The following is a 15819-nucleotide window of genomic DNA, read 5'->3' on the forward strand; positions in this document are numbered from 1 at the left end:
CTTGGAATGGTCTTGGGGGATAAACATTGGTTAACCCCTTTAGAAACTGTATTACCAAGGGTAATTTGAAATAGGATGGCTCCTCCGCAGTACACTTAAAGATAGATAGCGCTGCGAGATAGCCCTTAATGGTGCCAACTTGAAGGCCTGAATTTGCCAAATATAGTAGGAAGGACAAAACCATTGGTGTACCACATGAAAATGGGTCGATATTCTGTTCTCTACACCAGCTGCAAAATCTGTTCCAACGGCAGCGGTATAAAGACTTTGTTGCTGGCCTCCTTGCCGAAAGCAACACCTCCATAACATCATCAGGGAGGTCCCAATCCTTGTACCTCAGCCGTTCAGAAGCCAAGCGTGAAGGTTGAGGGTTTTGATGTCTGGATGGAGAACCTGACCTCCCTTCTGTGAGAGTAGGTTCTCTCTGAGAGGAAGTCGAATTGGAGGGCAGATGGACAAGTCTAGAAGGTCCGGGTACCACGTTCTCCTGGCCCAATCCGGGGCAATTAGGATCATGGTTCGCCGGAATCTTCTCAACCTCCTGATCATTTGAGGAATGACAGGGACCGGTGGGAACGCGTACAGAAGCGGAAACTCCCAGTCCACTATGAACGCGTCTCCCAGAGCTCCTCTCGGAGGAAATTCCCTTGAGCAGAACAGGTCGCATTTCCTGTTTAGGCTGGTGGCGAACAGATCTACCTGAGGGGTTCCCCAAAGGGCGAAGATCTCCTGAAGGACTTCCTGAGCTAGCTCCCACTCGTGGGAGACTGTGCTCTGCCTGCTCAGAGCGTCCGCTGTCAAGTTCTTCTCTCCGGCTAGGTGAACTGCCGATAAGAGAGATTCCTTCTTGGATTGCCCAAAACCAGAGCTGCATCGCCTCTCTGCACAGGGGTAGTGATCCTACGCCTCCTCTTTTGTTGAGGTAATGCATGGCCACCGTGTTGTCGGTCATTATCAGGACGTTCTTCCCTTGTACAACTGGCAGGAAAGCCTTCAACGCAAGTTTGATGGCTCTCAGCTCTAACAGGTTGATGTGTAGTCTGGACTCCGATGGAGACCAACGACCGCTGATAGTCAAGTCGTTGGCGTGGGCTCCCCACCCCGTGAGTGAGGCATCCGTGACTACTGTTATCTCCGGCCAGGGTTGCCAAAACTGTTCTCCTTTCAGAATGTTCTCCTGACAGGCCCACCACTGAAGGTCTCGAGCCACCCTGCCGGGAACCTGAAGAAGATCTGTCATTCTCCTTGAGAATTGTGACCACTGAGTCCTCAGTGCCCGATGGAGGGATCTCATTCTCAGGCGAGCCTCTGGCACAAGGAAAATGCAGGATGCCATGAGGCCTAGCAACCTCAAAAAGTCGAAAGCTGGGAGACGTTGGGCATGTTGGAACTTGGTAACCATCTGTAGAATATCTTGAGCCCTCACCTCTGGTGGCGAGGCTTTTCCCAGGGAAGTATCCAGGATCGCTCCTATGAACTGGAGTCTCTGCGATGGTATCATTTGAGACTTCTTTAAATTGAGGGAGAAGCCCAGCTTGTGAAGGGAGTAGCACACGTGATTTAGCTGTATCTGAGCTTGCTCCGGAGAAACAGCCCTGATCAGCCAATCGTCCAGGTAGGGGTAGACGTGAATCCCTTCCCTCCTTAGACTTGCAGCTACTACCGACATTAACTTGGTGAAGACCCTCGGGGCGGAGGTCAGCCCAAAAGGCAGTACTCGAAATTGATAGTGAGAGTTGCCAATTGCGAACCTCAGGTATTTCCTGTGTTTGAGATGGATAAGCACATGGAAATAAGCGTCCTGAAGGTCCAGAGATACCAACCAGTCCTGAAACTGAAGGGCCTGGAGGATCTGAGAAAGAGTGACCATCTTGAATTTGTCTTTCCTGAGGAATTTGTTCAATTCTCGCAAGTCCAAGATGGGTCTCAGTCCTCCGTCTTTCTTTGGAATGAGAAAGTAAGGGGAGTACCAGCCCTTGTTCCTCTCCGCTACAGGTACCGGTTCTATGGCACCTTTCTCTAGCAGGTCTATAATTTCCTGCAAGAGGAGCGGATCTGGAGCTTTCTGAGAGCTGATCCCCAGTGGATGACTCTGAGGTATACGTAGGAAAGGTAGGCAGTAACCTTGGGCAACTGTTTCCAATGCCCAAGCATCTGACGTGATAGCCTGCCATTCCGCCAGATGTTGAGTCAACCTGCCTCCTACAGGTGTCCTGTGAGGGAAGTCCTCAGAGTGGTTTTGGGGCGGCTGATGCAGATGCCGATGGTAAAGAGGCACCTGCTGTTGCTGCGGCTTTAGAATATCTACCCCGTCCACCTCGGGTAGTTCTTCTTTGACCCCTTTGAGCCGGTCGTCCTCTACCTCTTCCGAATGAGGAGTAGAAGCGAAAGGACTTGCCCCTCGCAGAGGTTCCTGTGGGACGAAAAGGAGTCTGACGGATTGCAGCTCCTAGGGATTTTGCTGCTGCTTTTGAAGTTTGCAGTTTCTCTAAACTGTCATCCGCCTTTTTCCCGAACAAAGAAGAGCCATCAAATGGCATGTTCAAGAGCCTGGCTTGCACATCTGGGGCAAAACCCGACTTTCTCAACCAAGCGAACCGCCTGGTTGATGTACTTGCCGCCATTGCTCTGCTGATACTGTCAGCCGAATCAATGCCCGTCTGGAGGGATTCGCACATAGCGTCTTTACCGTCCTGTATAATATTCAGGAACGCATCCCTTTCTTCTCCCTCCGGGATGCAGTCAGCCGCTGTAGAAGCACACTCCCAAAGTGTATGGCTGAACCTAGCAAGGGTGCAAGCAGCATTAACAGACTTTAACACCATGCTACATGCTGAAAACACTTTCTTTGCCATAGCATCATATTTTTTATCGTCCCTGTCCTGTGGGACAGTAGGATAAGCTGTCTTGAAGTCGGTAGAGGATGCTGCTTGTACCACCAGACTTTCTGGGGATGGATGTTTAGACAAGAACTCTGGGTCTGTGGAAGATACCCTGTACTTTGCAGACAGTTTTTTATTAACTGCTGGTATTACATCTGGGGTTTCCCAGTTTGTCATGATCTTTCTCTGAAGAGCTTTATGAAAGGGCACCACTGGATCCTCTTGTGGGCCTTTGTCAAGAATATCCGTGAGGTCATCTTGCTGGAAAGATTGTGAAGGTGTAGACCACCCCATGAACTCTGTAATCCTGGCCATTAAGGCTCTGTAGGGGGTTTCAGCATGCTCCCCCGGGTCTGGCTTAGCAAATTCCACCTCAGGGGAAGTGTCTAACCACTTGCCTCATGTAAAGAATCATGAAGATCCTTTAATCTGCGCTCTTCAGAGGAAAATTCCTCTCTAACTGGGGTTACAGGTCCCTGTAACTCATCTTGTTCTGACAAATCACCCTCTTCTAAAATTGAGGATATAGTTCTCAATTTTTCTGAATTAATAAAGGGAGTAAATCCCATTTCCAAGGCAGAGGGTGCTGAATTTGTCATTATTGGCCTCGAAAACGTCGATGTCGTCGACGCCGACGTCGAAGGCTTCGAGCGTGGCGTCGAAAACAGAGGTGGAGGCCTCGAGGACCTCGACAGAATTGGAATTTTACTCGACAATATCAACGCCATCGACGTCGAGGGCCTGGGAATCGTCACTGGATGTGTGGTCATCGTGACTTTTCTCGGCGTCGACGCCGGTGTCGAGGCCGGCGTCGAGTCGACAGACCTGTGTGTCGAAGGTCCCCTCGACAACGGCGTCGAAGACCTCGACGTCGACGGGACCTTCGTCGACGGCGTCGACGGAACCCTCGTCGACGGCGTCGACGGAACCTTCGAAGAAGGTTTGGAGGTCATAGTCCTACTCGAGGGTTCGAGACGCGCTCGAGAGGTTTCTTTCGCCGGGTACTGCGACTCGCGGCGTTTTTGACCTTTGGGTCTTTCGACCAGAGCATCGCTCTCGGCAGTCTTCGAGGGGGTCGAGGCCGCTTTCTCGAAGACGCTCATCATGTTTTTTCTGAATTCCTCCCATTCAGCCCGGGAACTAAGTTTCGTGGGGCAAGGGATTCTTTTTGGCGAAACAGAGGAAGAGGAAGACGGAGAAGGGGATCTTCGACGCTTCCTCTTCGAGTGTTTCGATCTCGAGGAGTGATGAGACCCACTCCGAGATCTGGAGCGTGAATGGTGACAAGGAGACGAATGTCTCGACTTCGTCGAAGAAGAAGAAGCTTTAAAAGTCTTACCTTTCTCCAGCTTCCCCCTACGCTCCTTCAGGGCCTTAGCTGTCATGGACATACAGTCCTCGCACTCCGAACAATGGTGTTCGGCTCCCAAGCACCACAGACAATTTCTGTGAGGATCGGCCAACGACATCTTTTTCCCACAATCTCGACATTTTTTGAAGCCGGATCGAGGGGTTGTCGGTTCCGACGAGGAAGCCATCGAGTACGATTCGAATACTTGAAGTAAATATTACTAAGAACTGAGCAACGGTATTCCGAGGCACCGAGTAGCGCGGAAAAACGGAACTGAGCAACGGACGCTGCGCGCGGCCTTTATAGGCAGGATGACGTCGAGCGTCGATACGGCGGCTGTCGAGGGTCATCGACTCGAGGGACGTCGACGCGCAGCGCCCTCTGGAGAAAAAATTTTCCGAGGCCAGCAGAGCTGGAAGGATATATATATCTAAGATGAGGAATACGTCGGAGGACACAATCCCTTCGAAAGGCGGGTTTACTGCTCCTGACCTGATGCGGTACTGGATCGCCGCGCAGGCGCAGTTTGCCACCTACTGGTACCCTGGGCCTCCCCCTCGCCCGCATGTCAAGCTAGAGGCCCCTGCAGCTTCTGGCACCAATATAATGACCTTGATCCTACATCAACAATATGAGCCAGACTCGCCCATAGACCCAGTCCAAACCACCATATCGACTTGGAGGCGGATATCTGCTGATGGCGTGGAGGAACGCCCATACTACAAGTGGCTCCACGCCTGGCAGTTCCCCGGATTAGAACCCACAAACGACATGGCCTTGGCACGACATTGGCGGTCCCTGGGGTACCTGGCCCTAACCGACTTTTACCCGGATGGGCTATTCATTACACCACAGACCTGGAAACCGGGTCACTCGGGATCACCAATGGAACTGCTGCAATATTACAGACTCTGCGCTGCATTCCGCGACACGTGGTCTGAGTTTCCTCACGAGCCCCCTGACTCCCCTGGGATTTTGTACATCGCCAACTCGGGTGGGGCCCGCGGGGTGGTATCATCACTATACAAACTCCTTCTCACGACTGCTACACCGCAACTCTCTAGAGTGCAGGATGACTGGGCCTACGAACTGGAGGTAGAACTCATGGACCAGCTGTGGGGGAAAATGTGCTCTCACAATAATAGGGTCTCCCTGAATTTCCGATACCGCACCATACAGTATAAACTGTTGAACAGGCTCCACTACACCCCGCACAGGCTCTCCAAGTTCACCCGCTCCGACCGACGGCTATGTCCTCGCTGTGTCGCGGAGGATGCAGGCCACTTACACATGTTCTGGGACTGCCCACGGCTAACCCCATTCTGGGAGGAAATCCTGAAAACCTTGTCAGAAATTTGTGATACTGTCATGGAGCCTGACCAGTTGGGTGCACTGTTTGGGGTTTGGGGGGATGAGGGCGCCAGGGAGGCTGCTAAATTCTTAAATGTGTGCTGTGTAATTGTCAAAAAATGTATCTTACAGGACTGGAAGCGCTCTGCCCCTCCTACCTTCCGGAAATGGCTGAACTTGTTGACCTGGTCTCGGAATTGCGAGGAGGAATACATTAGCACCCTCTCGGCACAGTCCCGGCCTAAAAACATTTGGACTGCCTTTATTAGTTATTTGAATGGCCTGGATGCCGGCTCCTCGATGGATAATTCACCGTAATTATTGCTATTGTGTGCCTTGTTACTTGATGCTCTATAGTGCTGCAATCTCCATGGTATTACTTTTCGCTATTCATATGTGCCACTGAACCCTGTTAAAATATCCAGATTGTCTCTGTATAGCTGCTCTGATGTGTGTATGTCATCTGCCTCTACCAACAAAAATAAAAGTTAAAAAAAAAGTGCATCATTCTCCATTCTGAAATCGATCCCGTTGCGCTGATGGCGTCTCATACACTGCTCTGTTAATGAGGCACTTAATAGCCACACCTGAAAAAGCATAATTCAGAGAAATGAGGCTGTTTAAGGTGGAGTCAGAAACTACCGACATTTGAGCAATTTTATTATTTATCACACGGTTATGCTTCATTAAAGTAGTACAATGGCCATAGCAAGAATGCATTCATTACCCGTTGTGGTCACTACAACTACGAAAACGAAGAAGAACACTCCACAGGCTAAAGTCCGTGGGTACCGGTGGCAGTAACAAAACAGCACTGTGAAGACAAAATGAAAAAGGTTAAGTTAATAAAACACTGAAAACGACCGCAACCCAACAGCTTGTAAACATCTGCATTTACCTGGAGCACTGACATGTTTGCCAGCACCTTTTAGCTATTCTGCAAATAGGGAACTGTTCCATTACACATTTTGATAACCTAACCTGTTCATATCTTACATATTTGTATATCACCTTACACAATGCATTCGCTTGTAAAGTGCATCAAGAAACCTAGAAGTGGCAAGGTTGAAGTAGGCCGTAGTGTCTAGTTTCAAGTAAGTTGGATTTTAATCACTAAAGAAGTTTGAAACTGGACATTACTACTACAGGTGTTTGCAATAACTGTTCACTTAATCATTAAACGTATGCTTGCTATCAAAAAGATGTCTTCATTGACACAATTTAATGATTGACACGTTAATCGTTTGTGTATTGTGAATGTTTCGTTTCGAAGCGCCCTTAAGCCCTACGGTATCCGGTGCGCTATATAAATGTTAAACATAAAAAAAAAAAACATAAAACATAATGCTCAATGCATATAGCATGTTGGGTATGAAATGGGGAGAAGGCACCTGCTAGCCTTTTCGCATCATTCAAAACAGTATGGGATATCCTCTTTCTGGTGGCCTACAAGCAGCGTTTTAATTGGGCCGGAGCCTGCCAGGGCTCCAGAAAGTGGGGCTGAGCCACCCCGTCCCACACAACATTGGCGGGATGCATTATCCCGAGATGCGCCCGTCATTATGTTGGGCAAGCTGACAGAAGTGGCAGCCAGCCACAGCCATGCTGAGGCTGTCGGCACTTCTGTCAGTCAGTGTAACTTCCTTTGATGACCCCTCATCAGGGTCATCAGAGGAAGTTACTGTCCCTTTGTTTGCCCCCCCAGGTCACTGATCCTCGCGAACCTGCGGGCTCCATGAGCTAATATGCAGATTAGATCATGGAGCCCGCGGGTTCGCAGAGGGTGAAAGGCGCATTGGGCTCAGTGATCTCTGCTGACAGCAGAGATCACTGAGCCCGAGGCTTCCATTTCCGTTGGCAAAGCTTTATAAAAGATGCCTTGACTTGTGTACGTTTCAAGCCGTCTTTTATAAACATAGAAATATTTCTATGTATATAAAAGACGGCTTGAAACGTACGCAATTCAAGGCATCTTTTATAAAGCTTTGCCGAAGAACAAAGCCACCTTGGGTTTTGTCCGTCATTAACGCTTTATAAAAGATGCCTTGAATTGTTTACGTGTCAACCCATCTTTTAGAAATGGGATACATTACTCACCGTAATCGTATTTCTGATGCTTGTATCTGCTTAGATTCACATGCTGTGCATAGGCCGACATCTAGTGGAAGCTGCGGAGTATTACAGTTTGTTTTTCGAAACTCGAAAATGGGCGTCGACACAGGGAGTGCCAGTAATACTATCCCTAGTGTGACGTCCACTGTACCCAAGATCCCTCACACGTCTAGGATCCTCAGATGAACAAGTTACTTCTTACCTTGTAACGTTCTTTCGACGGGATGTTCCTCCGACGTATTCCTCATCTTAGATATATCCTTCCAGCTCTGCTGGCCTCGGAAAATTTTTTCTCTCCAGAGGGCGCTGCGCGTCGACATCCCTCGAGTCGATGTCCTTCGGCAGCCGCCGTATCGACGCTCGACGTCATCCTGCCTATAAAGGCCACGCGCAGCGTCCGTTGCTCAGTTCCGTTTTGTAGCCCACAGTATTACTGTCTGGACTAGACTAATCACCCTGAAGGAGCGTAAACTGCAACAACAAGGGAAGTAGAACTGCGGGGATGGATGGGAGGGTCGATGAGGAATACGTCGGAGGAACATCCCGTCGAAAGAACGTTACAAGGTAAGAAGTAACTTGTTCTTCGAAGGGATTGTGTCCTCCGACGTATTCCTCATCTTAGATAGGCTCCCATAGCAGTATTCTATATTCGGAGGAGGGAGTACTGACTTCACGCTGTCTTCTATTGATGAATAGAATGCAGTACAGCCCTTCCAAACCTAGTCTCTTGACTAGAGGAGGAATCCAGATTGTAAAAACGTGTAAAGGTATGGACAGACGACCATGTAGCGGCCGCACATATGTCTTTAATCGGCACGCCTCTTTTGAGGGCCGATGAAGCTGCAATACCTCTGGTCGAATGAGCCCTAAGGTTTTGAGGGGGCTCTTTCCCTGCCAGTTTATAACATTCCAGAATGGCTAGAATGATCCATCTGGAAATGGTCTGCTTAGTTATTGGTAACCCCAGCTTGTGACCTGCGTAACCTACAAACAGCTGGTCTGCCTGTCTTATCCTGGCTAGTCTACTAATGTAAAAACTTAAAACCCTCCTAGGGTCTAGTCTGTGTAACCTCTCTTCCTCTTTCCCCGGGTGAGGAGGAGGATAGAAAGATGGTAGGGTAATCTTCTGAGAGATATGGAATTCAGAAAATACCTTTGGGAGGAAATTAGGCTTCACTTGCAGGACAACTTTGTCTTTGTGAAAGATTGTATGAGGGGGTTTACAAGAAAGAGCTTGTAATTCGCTCACCCTTCTAGCAGATGTAAGTGCTATTAATAAAACAGTCTTAAGGGTAAGGAATCTTAACGAACAAGAATGGAGAGGTTCGAAAGGTGTACCCATCAGGAAAGTTAGTACTAAGTTTAAATCCCATAGGGGAACTTGGAATGGTCTTGGGGGATAAACATTGGTTAACCCCTTTAGAAACTGTATTACCAAGGGTAATTTGAAATAGGATGGTTCCTCCGCAGTACGCTTAAAGATAGATAGCGCTGCGAGATAGCCCTTAATGGTGCCAACTTGAAGGCCTGAATTTGCCAAATATAGTAGGAAGCACAAAACCATTGGTGTACCACATGAAAATGGGTCGATATTCTGTTCTCTACACCAGCTGCAAAATCTGTTCCAACGGCAGCGGTATAAAGACTTTGTTGCTGGCCTCCTTGCCGAAAGCAACACCTCCATAACATCATCAGGGAGGTCCCAATCCTTGTACCTCAGCCGTTCAGAAGCCAAGCGTGAAGGTTGAGGGTTTTGATGTCTGGATGCAGAACCTGACCTCCCTTCTGTGAGAGTAGGTTCTCTCTGAGCGGAAGTCGAATTGGAGGGCAGATGGACAAGTCTAGAAGGTCCGGGTACCACGTTCTCCTGGCCCAATCCGGGGCAATTAGGATCATGGTTCATCGGAATCTTCTCAACCTCCTGATCATTTGAGGAATGACAGGGACCGGTGGGAACGCGTACAGAAGCGGAAACTCCCAGTCCACTATGAACGCGTCTCCCAGAGCTCCTCTCGGAGGAAATTCCCTTGAGCAGAACAGGTCGCATTTCCTGTTTAGGCTGGTGGCGAACAGATCTACCTGAGGGGTTCCCCAAAGGGCGAAGATCTCTTGAAGGACTTCCTGAGCTAGCTCCCACTCGTGGGAGACTGTGTTCTGCCTGCTCAGAGCGTCCGCTGTCAAGTTCTTCTCTCCGGCTAGGTGAACTGCCGATAGAGAGATTCCTTCTTGGATTGCCCAAAACCAGAGCTGCATCGCCTATCTGCACAGGGGTAGTGATCCTACGCCTCCTCTTTTGTTGAGGTAATGCATGGCCACCGTGTTGTCCGTCATTATCAGGACGTTCTTCCCTTGTACAGCTGGCAGGAAAGCCTTCAACGCAAGTCTGATGGCTCTCAGCTCTAACAGGTTGATGTGTAGTCTGGACTCCGATGGAGACCAACGACCGCTGATGGTCAAGTCGTTGGCGTGGGCTCCCCACCCCGTGAGTGAGGCATCCGTGACTACTGTTATCTCCGGCCAGGGTTGCCAAAACTGTTCTCCTTTCAGAATGTTCTCCTGACAGGCCCACCACTGAAGGTCTCGAGCCACCCTGCAGGGAACCTGAAGAAGATCTGTCATTCTCCTTGAGAATTGTGACCACTGAGTCCTCAGTGCCCACTGGAGGGATCTCATTCTCAGGCGAGCCTCTGGCACAAGGAAAATGCAGGATGCCATGAGGCCTAGCAACCTCAAAAAGTCGAAGGCTGGGAGACGTTGGGCATGTTGGAACTTGGTAACCATCTGTAGAATATCTTGAGCCCTCACCTCTGGTGGCGAGGCTTTTCCCAGGGAAGTATCCAGGATCGCTCCTATGAATTGGAGTCTCTGCGATGGTATCATTTGAGACTTCTTTAAATTGAGGGAGAAGCCCAGTTTGTGAAGGGAGTAGCACACGTGATTTAGCTGGATCTGAGCTTGCTCCGGAGAAACAGCCCTGATCAGCCAATCGTCCAGGTAGGGGTAGACGTGAATCCCTTCCCTCCTTAGACTTGCAGCCACTACCGACATTAACTTGGTGAAGACCCTCGGGGCGGAGGTCAGCCCAAATGGCAGTACTCGAAATTGATAGTGAGAGTTGCCAATTGCGAACCTCAGGTATTTCCTGTGTTTGAGATGGATAGGCACATGGAAATAAGCGTCCTGAAGGTCCAGAGATACCAACCAGTCCTGAAACTGAAGGGCCTGGAGGATCTGAGAAAGAGTGACCATCTTGAATTTGTCTTTCCTGAGGAATTTGTTCAATTCTCGCAAGTCCAAGATGGGTCTCAGTCCTCCGTCTTTCTTCGGAATGAGAAAGTAAGGGGAGTACCAGCCCTTGTTCCTCTCCGCTACAGGTACCGGTTCTATGGCACCTTTCTCTAGCAGGTCCAAAATTTCCTGCAAGAGGAGCGGATCTGGAGCTTTCTGAGAGCTGATCCCCGGTGGATGACTCTGAGGTATACGTAGGAAAGGCAGGCAGTAACCTTGGGCGACTGTTTCCAATGCCCAAGCATCTGACGTGATAGCCTGCCATACCGTCAGATGTTAAGTCAACCTGCCTCCTACAGGTGTCCTGTGAGGGGAGTCCTCAGAGTGGTTTTGGGGCGGCTGATGCAGATGCCGATGGTAAAGAGGCACCTGCTGTTGCTGCGGCTTTAGAATATCTACCCCGTCCACCTCGGGTAGTTCTTCTTTGACCCCTTTGAGCCGGTCGTCCTCTACCTCTTCCGAATGCGGAGTAGAAGCGAAAGGACTTGCCCCTCGCAGAGGTTCCTGTGGGACGAAAAGGAGTCTGACGGATTGCAGCTCCTAGGGATTTTGCTGCTGCTTTTGAAGTTTGCAGTTTCTCTAAACTGTCATCCGCCTTTTTCCCGAACAAAGAAGAGCCATCAAATGGCATGTTCAAGAGCCTGGCTTGCACATCTGGGGCAAAACCCGACTTTCTCAACCAAGCGAACCTCCTGGTTGATGTACTTGCCGCCATTGCTCTGCTGATACTGTCAGCCGAATCAATGCCCGTCTGGAGGGATTCGCACATAGCGGCTTTACCGTCCTGTATAATATTCAGGAACGCATCCCTTTCTTCTCCCTCCGGGATGCAGTCAGCCGCTGTAGAAGCACACTCCCAAAGTGTATGGCTGAACCTAGCAAGGGTGCAGGATAAGCCGTCTTGACATCGGTAGAGGATGCTGCTTGTACCACCAGACTTTCTGGGGATGGATGTTTAGACAAGAACTCTGGGTCTGTGGAAGATACCCTGTACTTTGCAGACAGTTTTTTATTTACTGCTGGTATTACATCTGGGGTTTCCCAGTTTGTCATGATCTTTCTCTGAAGAGCTTTATGAAAGGGCACCACTGGATCCTCTTGTGGGCCTTTGTCAAGAATATCCGTGAGGTCATCTTGCTGGAAAGATTGTGAAGGTGTAGACCACCCCATGAACTCTGTAATCCTGGCCATTAAGGCTCTGTAGGGGGTTTCAGCATGCTCCCCCGGGTCTGGCTTAGCAAAATCCACCTCAGGGGAAGTGTCTAATACACTTGCCTCATGTAAAGAATCATGAAGATCCTTTAATCTGCGCTCTTCAGAGGAAAATTCCTCTCTAACTGGGGTTACAGGTCCCTGTAACTCAAATGTGTCTTGTTCAGACAAATCACCCTCTTCTAAAATTGAGGATATAGTTCTTAATTGTTCTGAACTCATAAAGGGAGTAAATCCCATTTCCAAGGCAGAGGGTGCCGAACTTGTCATTATTGGCCTCGAAAACGTCGATGCCGACGTCGAAGGCTTCGAGCGCGCCGTCGAAAACAGAGGTGGAGGCCTCGAGGACCTCGACAGAATTGGAATTCTACTCGACAATATCGACGCCATCGACGTCGAGGGCCTGGGGATCGTCACTGGATGTGTGGTCACCGTGACTTTTCTCGGCGTCGACGCCGGTGTCGAGGCCGGCGTCGAGTCAACAGACCCGTGTGTTGAAGGTCCCTTCAACAACGGCGTCGAAGACATCGACCTCGACGTCGACGGAACCTTCGTCGACGGCGTCGACGGAACCTTCGAGGAAGGTTTGGAGGTCATAGTCCTACTCGAGGGTTCGAGACGCGCTCGAGAGGTTTCTTTCGCCGGGTACTGCGACTCGCGGCGTTTTTGACCTTCGGGTCTTTCGACCAGAGCATCGCTCTCGGCAGTCTTCGAGGGGGTCGAGGCCGCTTTCTCGAAGACGCTCATCATATTTTTTCTGAATTCCTCCCATTCAGCCCGGGAACTATGTTTCGTGGGGCAAGGGATTCTTTTTGGCGAAACAGAGGAAGAGGAAGACGGAGAAGGGGATCTTCGACGTCTCCTCTTCGAGTGCTTTGATCTCGAGGAGTGATGAGACCCACTCCGAGACCTGGAGCGTGAATGGTGACGAGGAGACGAATGTCTCGACTTCGTCGACGAAGAAGAAGCTTTAAAAGTCTTACCTTTCTCCAGCTTCCCCCTACGCTCCTTCAGGGCCTTAGCTGTCATGGACATACAGTCCTCGCACTCCGAACAATGGTGTTCGGCTCCCAAGCACCACAGACAATTTCTGTGAGGATCGGTCAACGACATCTTTTTCCCACAATCTCGACATTTTTTGAAGCCGGATCGAGGAGGTGTCGGTTCCGACGAGGAAGCCATCGAGTACGGATCGAATAACTCGAGGTAAATAGGATTATCTGACTAAGAAACTGAGCAACGGTATTCCGAGGCACCGAGTAGCGCGGAAAAACGGAACTGAGCAACGGACGCTGCGCGCAGCCTTTATAGGCAGGATGACGTCGAGCGTCGATACGGCGGCTGTCGAAGGACATCGACTCGAGGGACGTCGACGCGCAGCGCCCTCTGGAGAGAAAAATTTTCCGAGGCCAGCAGAGCTGGAAGGATATATCTAAGATGAGGAATACGTCGGAGGACACAATCCCTTCGAATGTATTTTTGCTGACATAAGGTAGCATGAGGAGTAGCGTGAGTACAGATAATCCAGGCAGATAGAAAGGTAAGACTACAAGCAACCATGCGCCTTCTCTCAGAGGGGAGGAAGGGTGGGTCGCATGTGAATCTAAGCAGATACAAGCATCAGAAATACGATTACGGTGAATAATGTATCCCTTCTGAGTTTGTGGAATCATCTTAGATCACATGCTGTGCATAGATTAGCGAGTAGTACCGGAAAAAGGAGGTGGGATGTGAGAAGGGTCAAGAGCAAATAAGTGTCTTAGAACCACTTGTCCCACTTGTGTATCTGCCTTGGAATGGGTGTCAATGCAGTAATGCTGAGGAAAAGTGTGAATAGAGCTCCAAGTAGCTGCTTTGTAAATGGTGTCAAGGGGTACATTTGCAATGAAAGCCAGAGTGGCCTCAATGCCTCTAGTAGAGTGGGCTCTTAGCGTGAAAGGCAGAGTTCTTTCAGAGAGTGAGTAACACAGCTGGATACAGTTAATAATCCACTTTGAGATGGCACCTTTAGAGACGCGATCCCCCTCTCTGCCTGTAGCTACAGAGACAAACAGTTGATCTGTTTTCCTTAGCGGTCTGGTCTTATTTACATAGTAGAGGACCGCCCTATGCACATCTAGGTTGTGTAGTTTCACCTCAGCCGAGCTTTGAGAGTCCTGGAAGAAAGCCGGAAGCTCGATGGACTGGTTTACATGGAATTTAGATATAAACTTAGGTGAGAACCTAGGGTGTGTGCGTAAAACCAGTTTCTCTTTATGGACAGTAAAGAAGGGATCCTGCACTGACAGAGCCTGAATTTCACTGACCCTTCTTATAGAAGTAATAGCTACTAAGAAGGCCGGTTTATAAGTCAGGTGTTTGAGACTGCTTTTATGCATGGGCTCGAAAGGGGGGCCCATGAGCTTAGATAGCACCACATTAAGGTCCCACCCTGGTGGTGGGTTTGAAATAGGAGGGTGAAGTCTCTTTACTCCTTCCATGAAGGCTTTAACTACTGGTACTTTCCACCACGAGACCTTGTTATGGGAAGTGGTGTATGCCGACAGGGCTGCCAGGTGTACTTTCAGTGAGTTAAAAACCAATCCTGCATCTAGCAGGTGGAGCATGTATGTAACAACAGTGGAAGGAGTGCAATCAACTGGGCTGATTTGTATACTCTGGCACCAGATAACAAATCTCTTCCACTTGTCAAAGTAACAGTGCCTTGTGTTTGGTTTCCTAGATTCCTTTAGGATGTCCATACACCTCTGTGGTAAATTGAGATGTCCAAACTCTATGACCTCAGGAGCCATGATGCCAGGTTCATTGAGTTGGGTTGCTGATGCACTGTTTGACCTTGGTGCTGGGACAGTAGGTTGTACCAGGCTGGAAGTTTGATGGGCTTGCACACCGCCATCCTGCGTAGGTGTGGGAACCACGGTTGTCTTGCCCACATGGGAGCAACTAGGACGAGCGTCATCGACTCTCTGTTCATCTTGTTGACCACCCTCCTGATGAGAGGAGTTAGTGGAAAAGCGTACGCAAACATCCCTGACCAGTTCATCCACAGGGCGTTCCCCTGGGAGTCTGGTTGGGGGAACCTGGATGCAAATCCTGGGCATTGTCTGTTTTCGCTTGTGGCGAATGAGTCTATAGTGGGGAAACCCCACTGAGAGAAGATATCTTCTACGACCTCTCTGTGTAGAACCCATTCGTGTTCCTCTGGGAGGGAGTCTCTGCTCAGAGCATCCGCTAGGGAATTGAGCTCCCCTGGAACATGTTGTGATGACAGGAAGATGTTCCATCTGAGTGCCCATATCCAGATTTTCTGGGCAAGCTTGGACAGATTTGGCGAACGAGTCCCTCCTTGCTTGTTCAGGTAGAACATGACTGTTGTGCTGTCCGTCTGGATTTGCACTGACAGGTTTAGTATGTGGGGCTCGAACGCTTGAAGCGCTCTGAATACTGCCAGAAGCAGGTTGATGTGGTTCTTGGCCACTGAGGGAGACCAGAGACCCTGAGCTGTGTGGTGGAGATGGTGAGCTCCCCACCCCGTCAGACATGCATCGGTAGTGACTACTGCCTGTACTTCGGGATCGTAAAAGGGTTTTCCCTGCGCAAGATTTTCTCTTGTCCACCAGTGAA

General features: G+C 49.7%; 1 protein-coding gene across 1 annotated transcript in view; it reads right to left on the minus strand.

The window, feature by feature from the left end:
* Positions 1–15819, minus strand: part of LOC138579802 (uncharacterized) — an 877832-nt gene that overhangs the window by 633804 nt on the left and 228209 nt on the right. Inside the window, exon 2 of the mRNA XM_069650032.1 lies at positions 6311–6397. Within this exon, the coding sequence (XP_069506133.1) occupies positions 6311–6397 (87 nt within the window). The remainder of the gene's footprint in view (positions 1–6310; positions 6398–15819) is intronic.

This window comes from Ambystoma mexicanum, chromosome 3p (genome assembly GCF_040938575.1).
Source record: "Ambystoma mexicanum isolate Mex_15411 chromosome 3p, UKY_AmexF1_1, whole genome shotgun sequence".
NCBI classification, from domain to species: Eukaryota; Metazoa; Chordata; class Amphibia; order Caudata; family Ambystomatidae; genus Ambystoma; species Ambystoma mexicanum.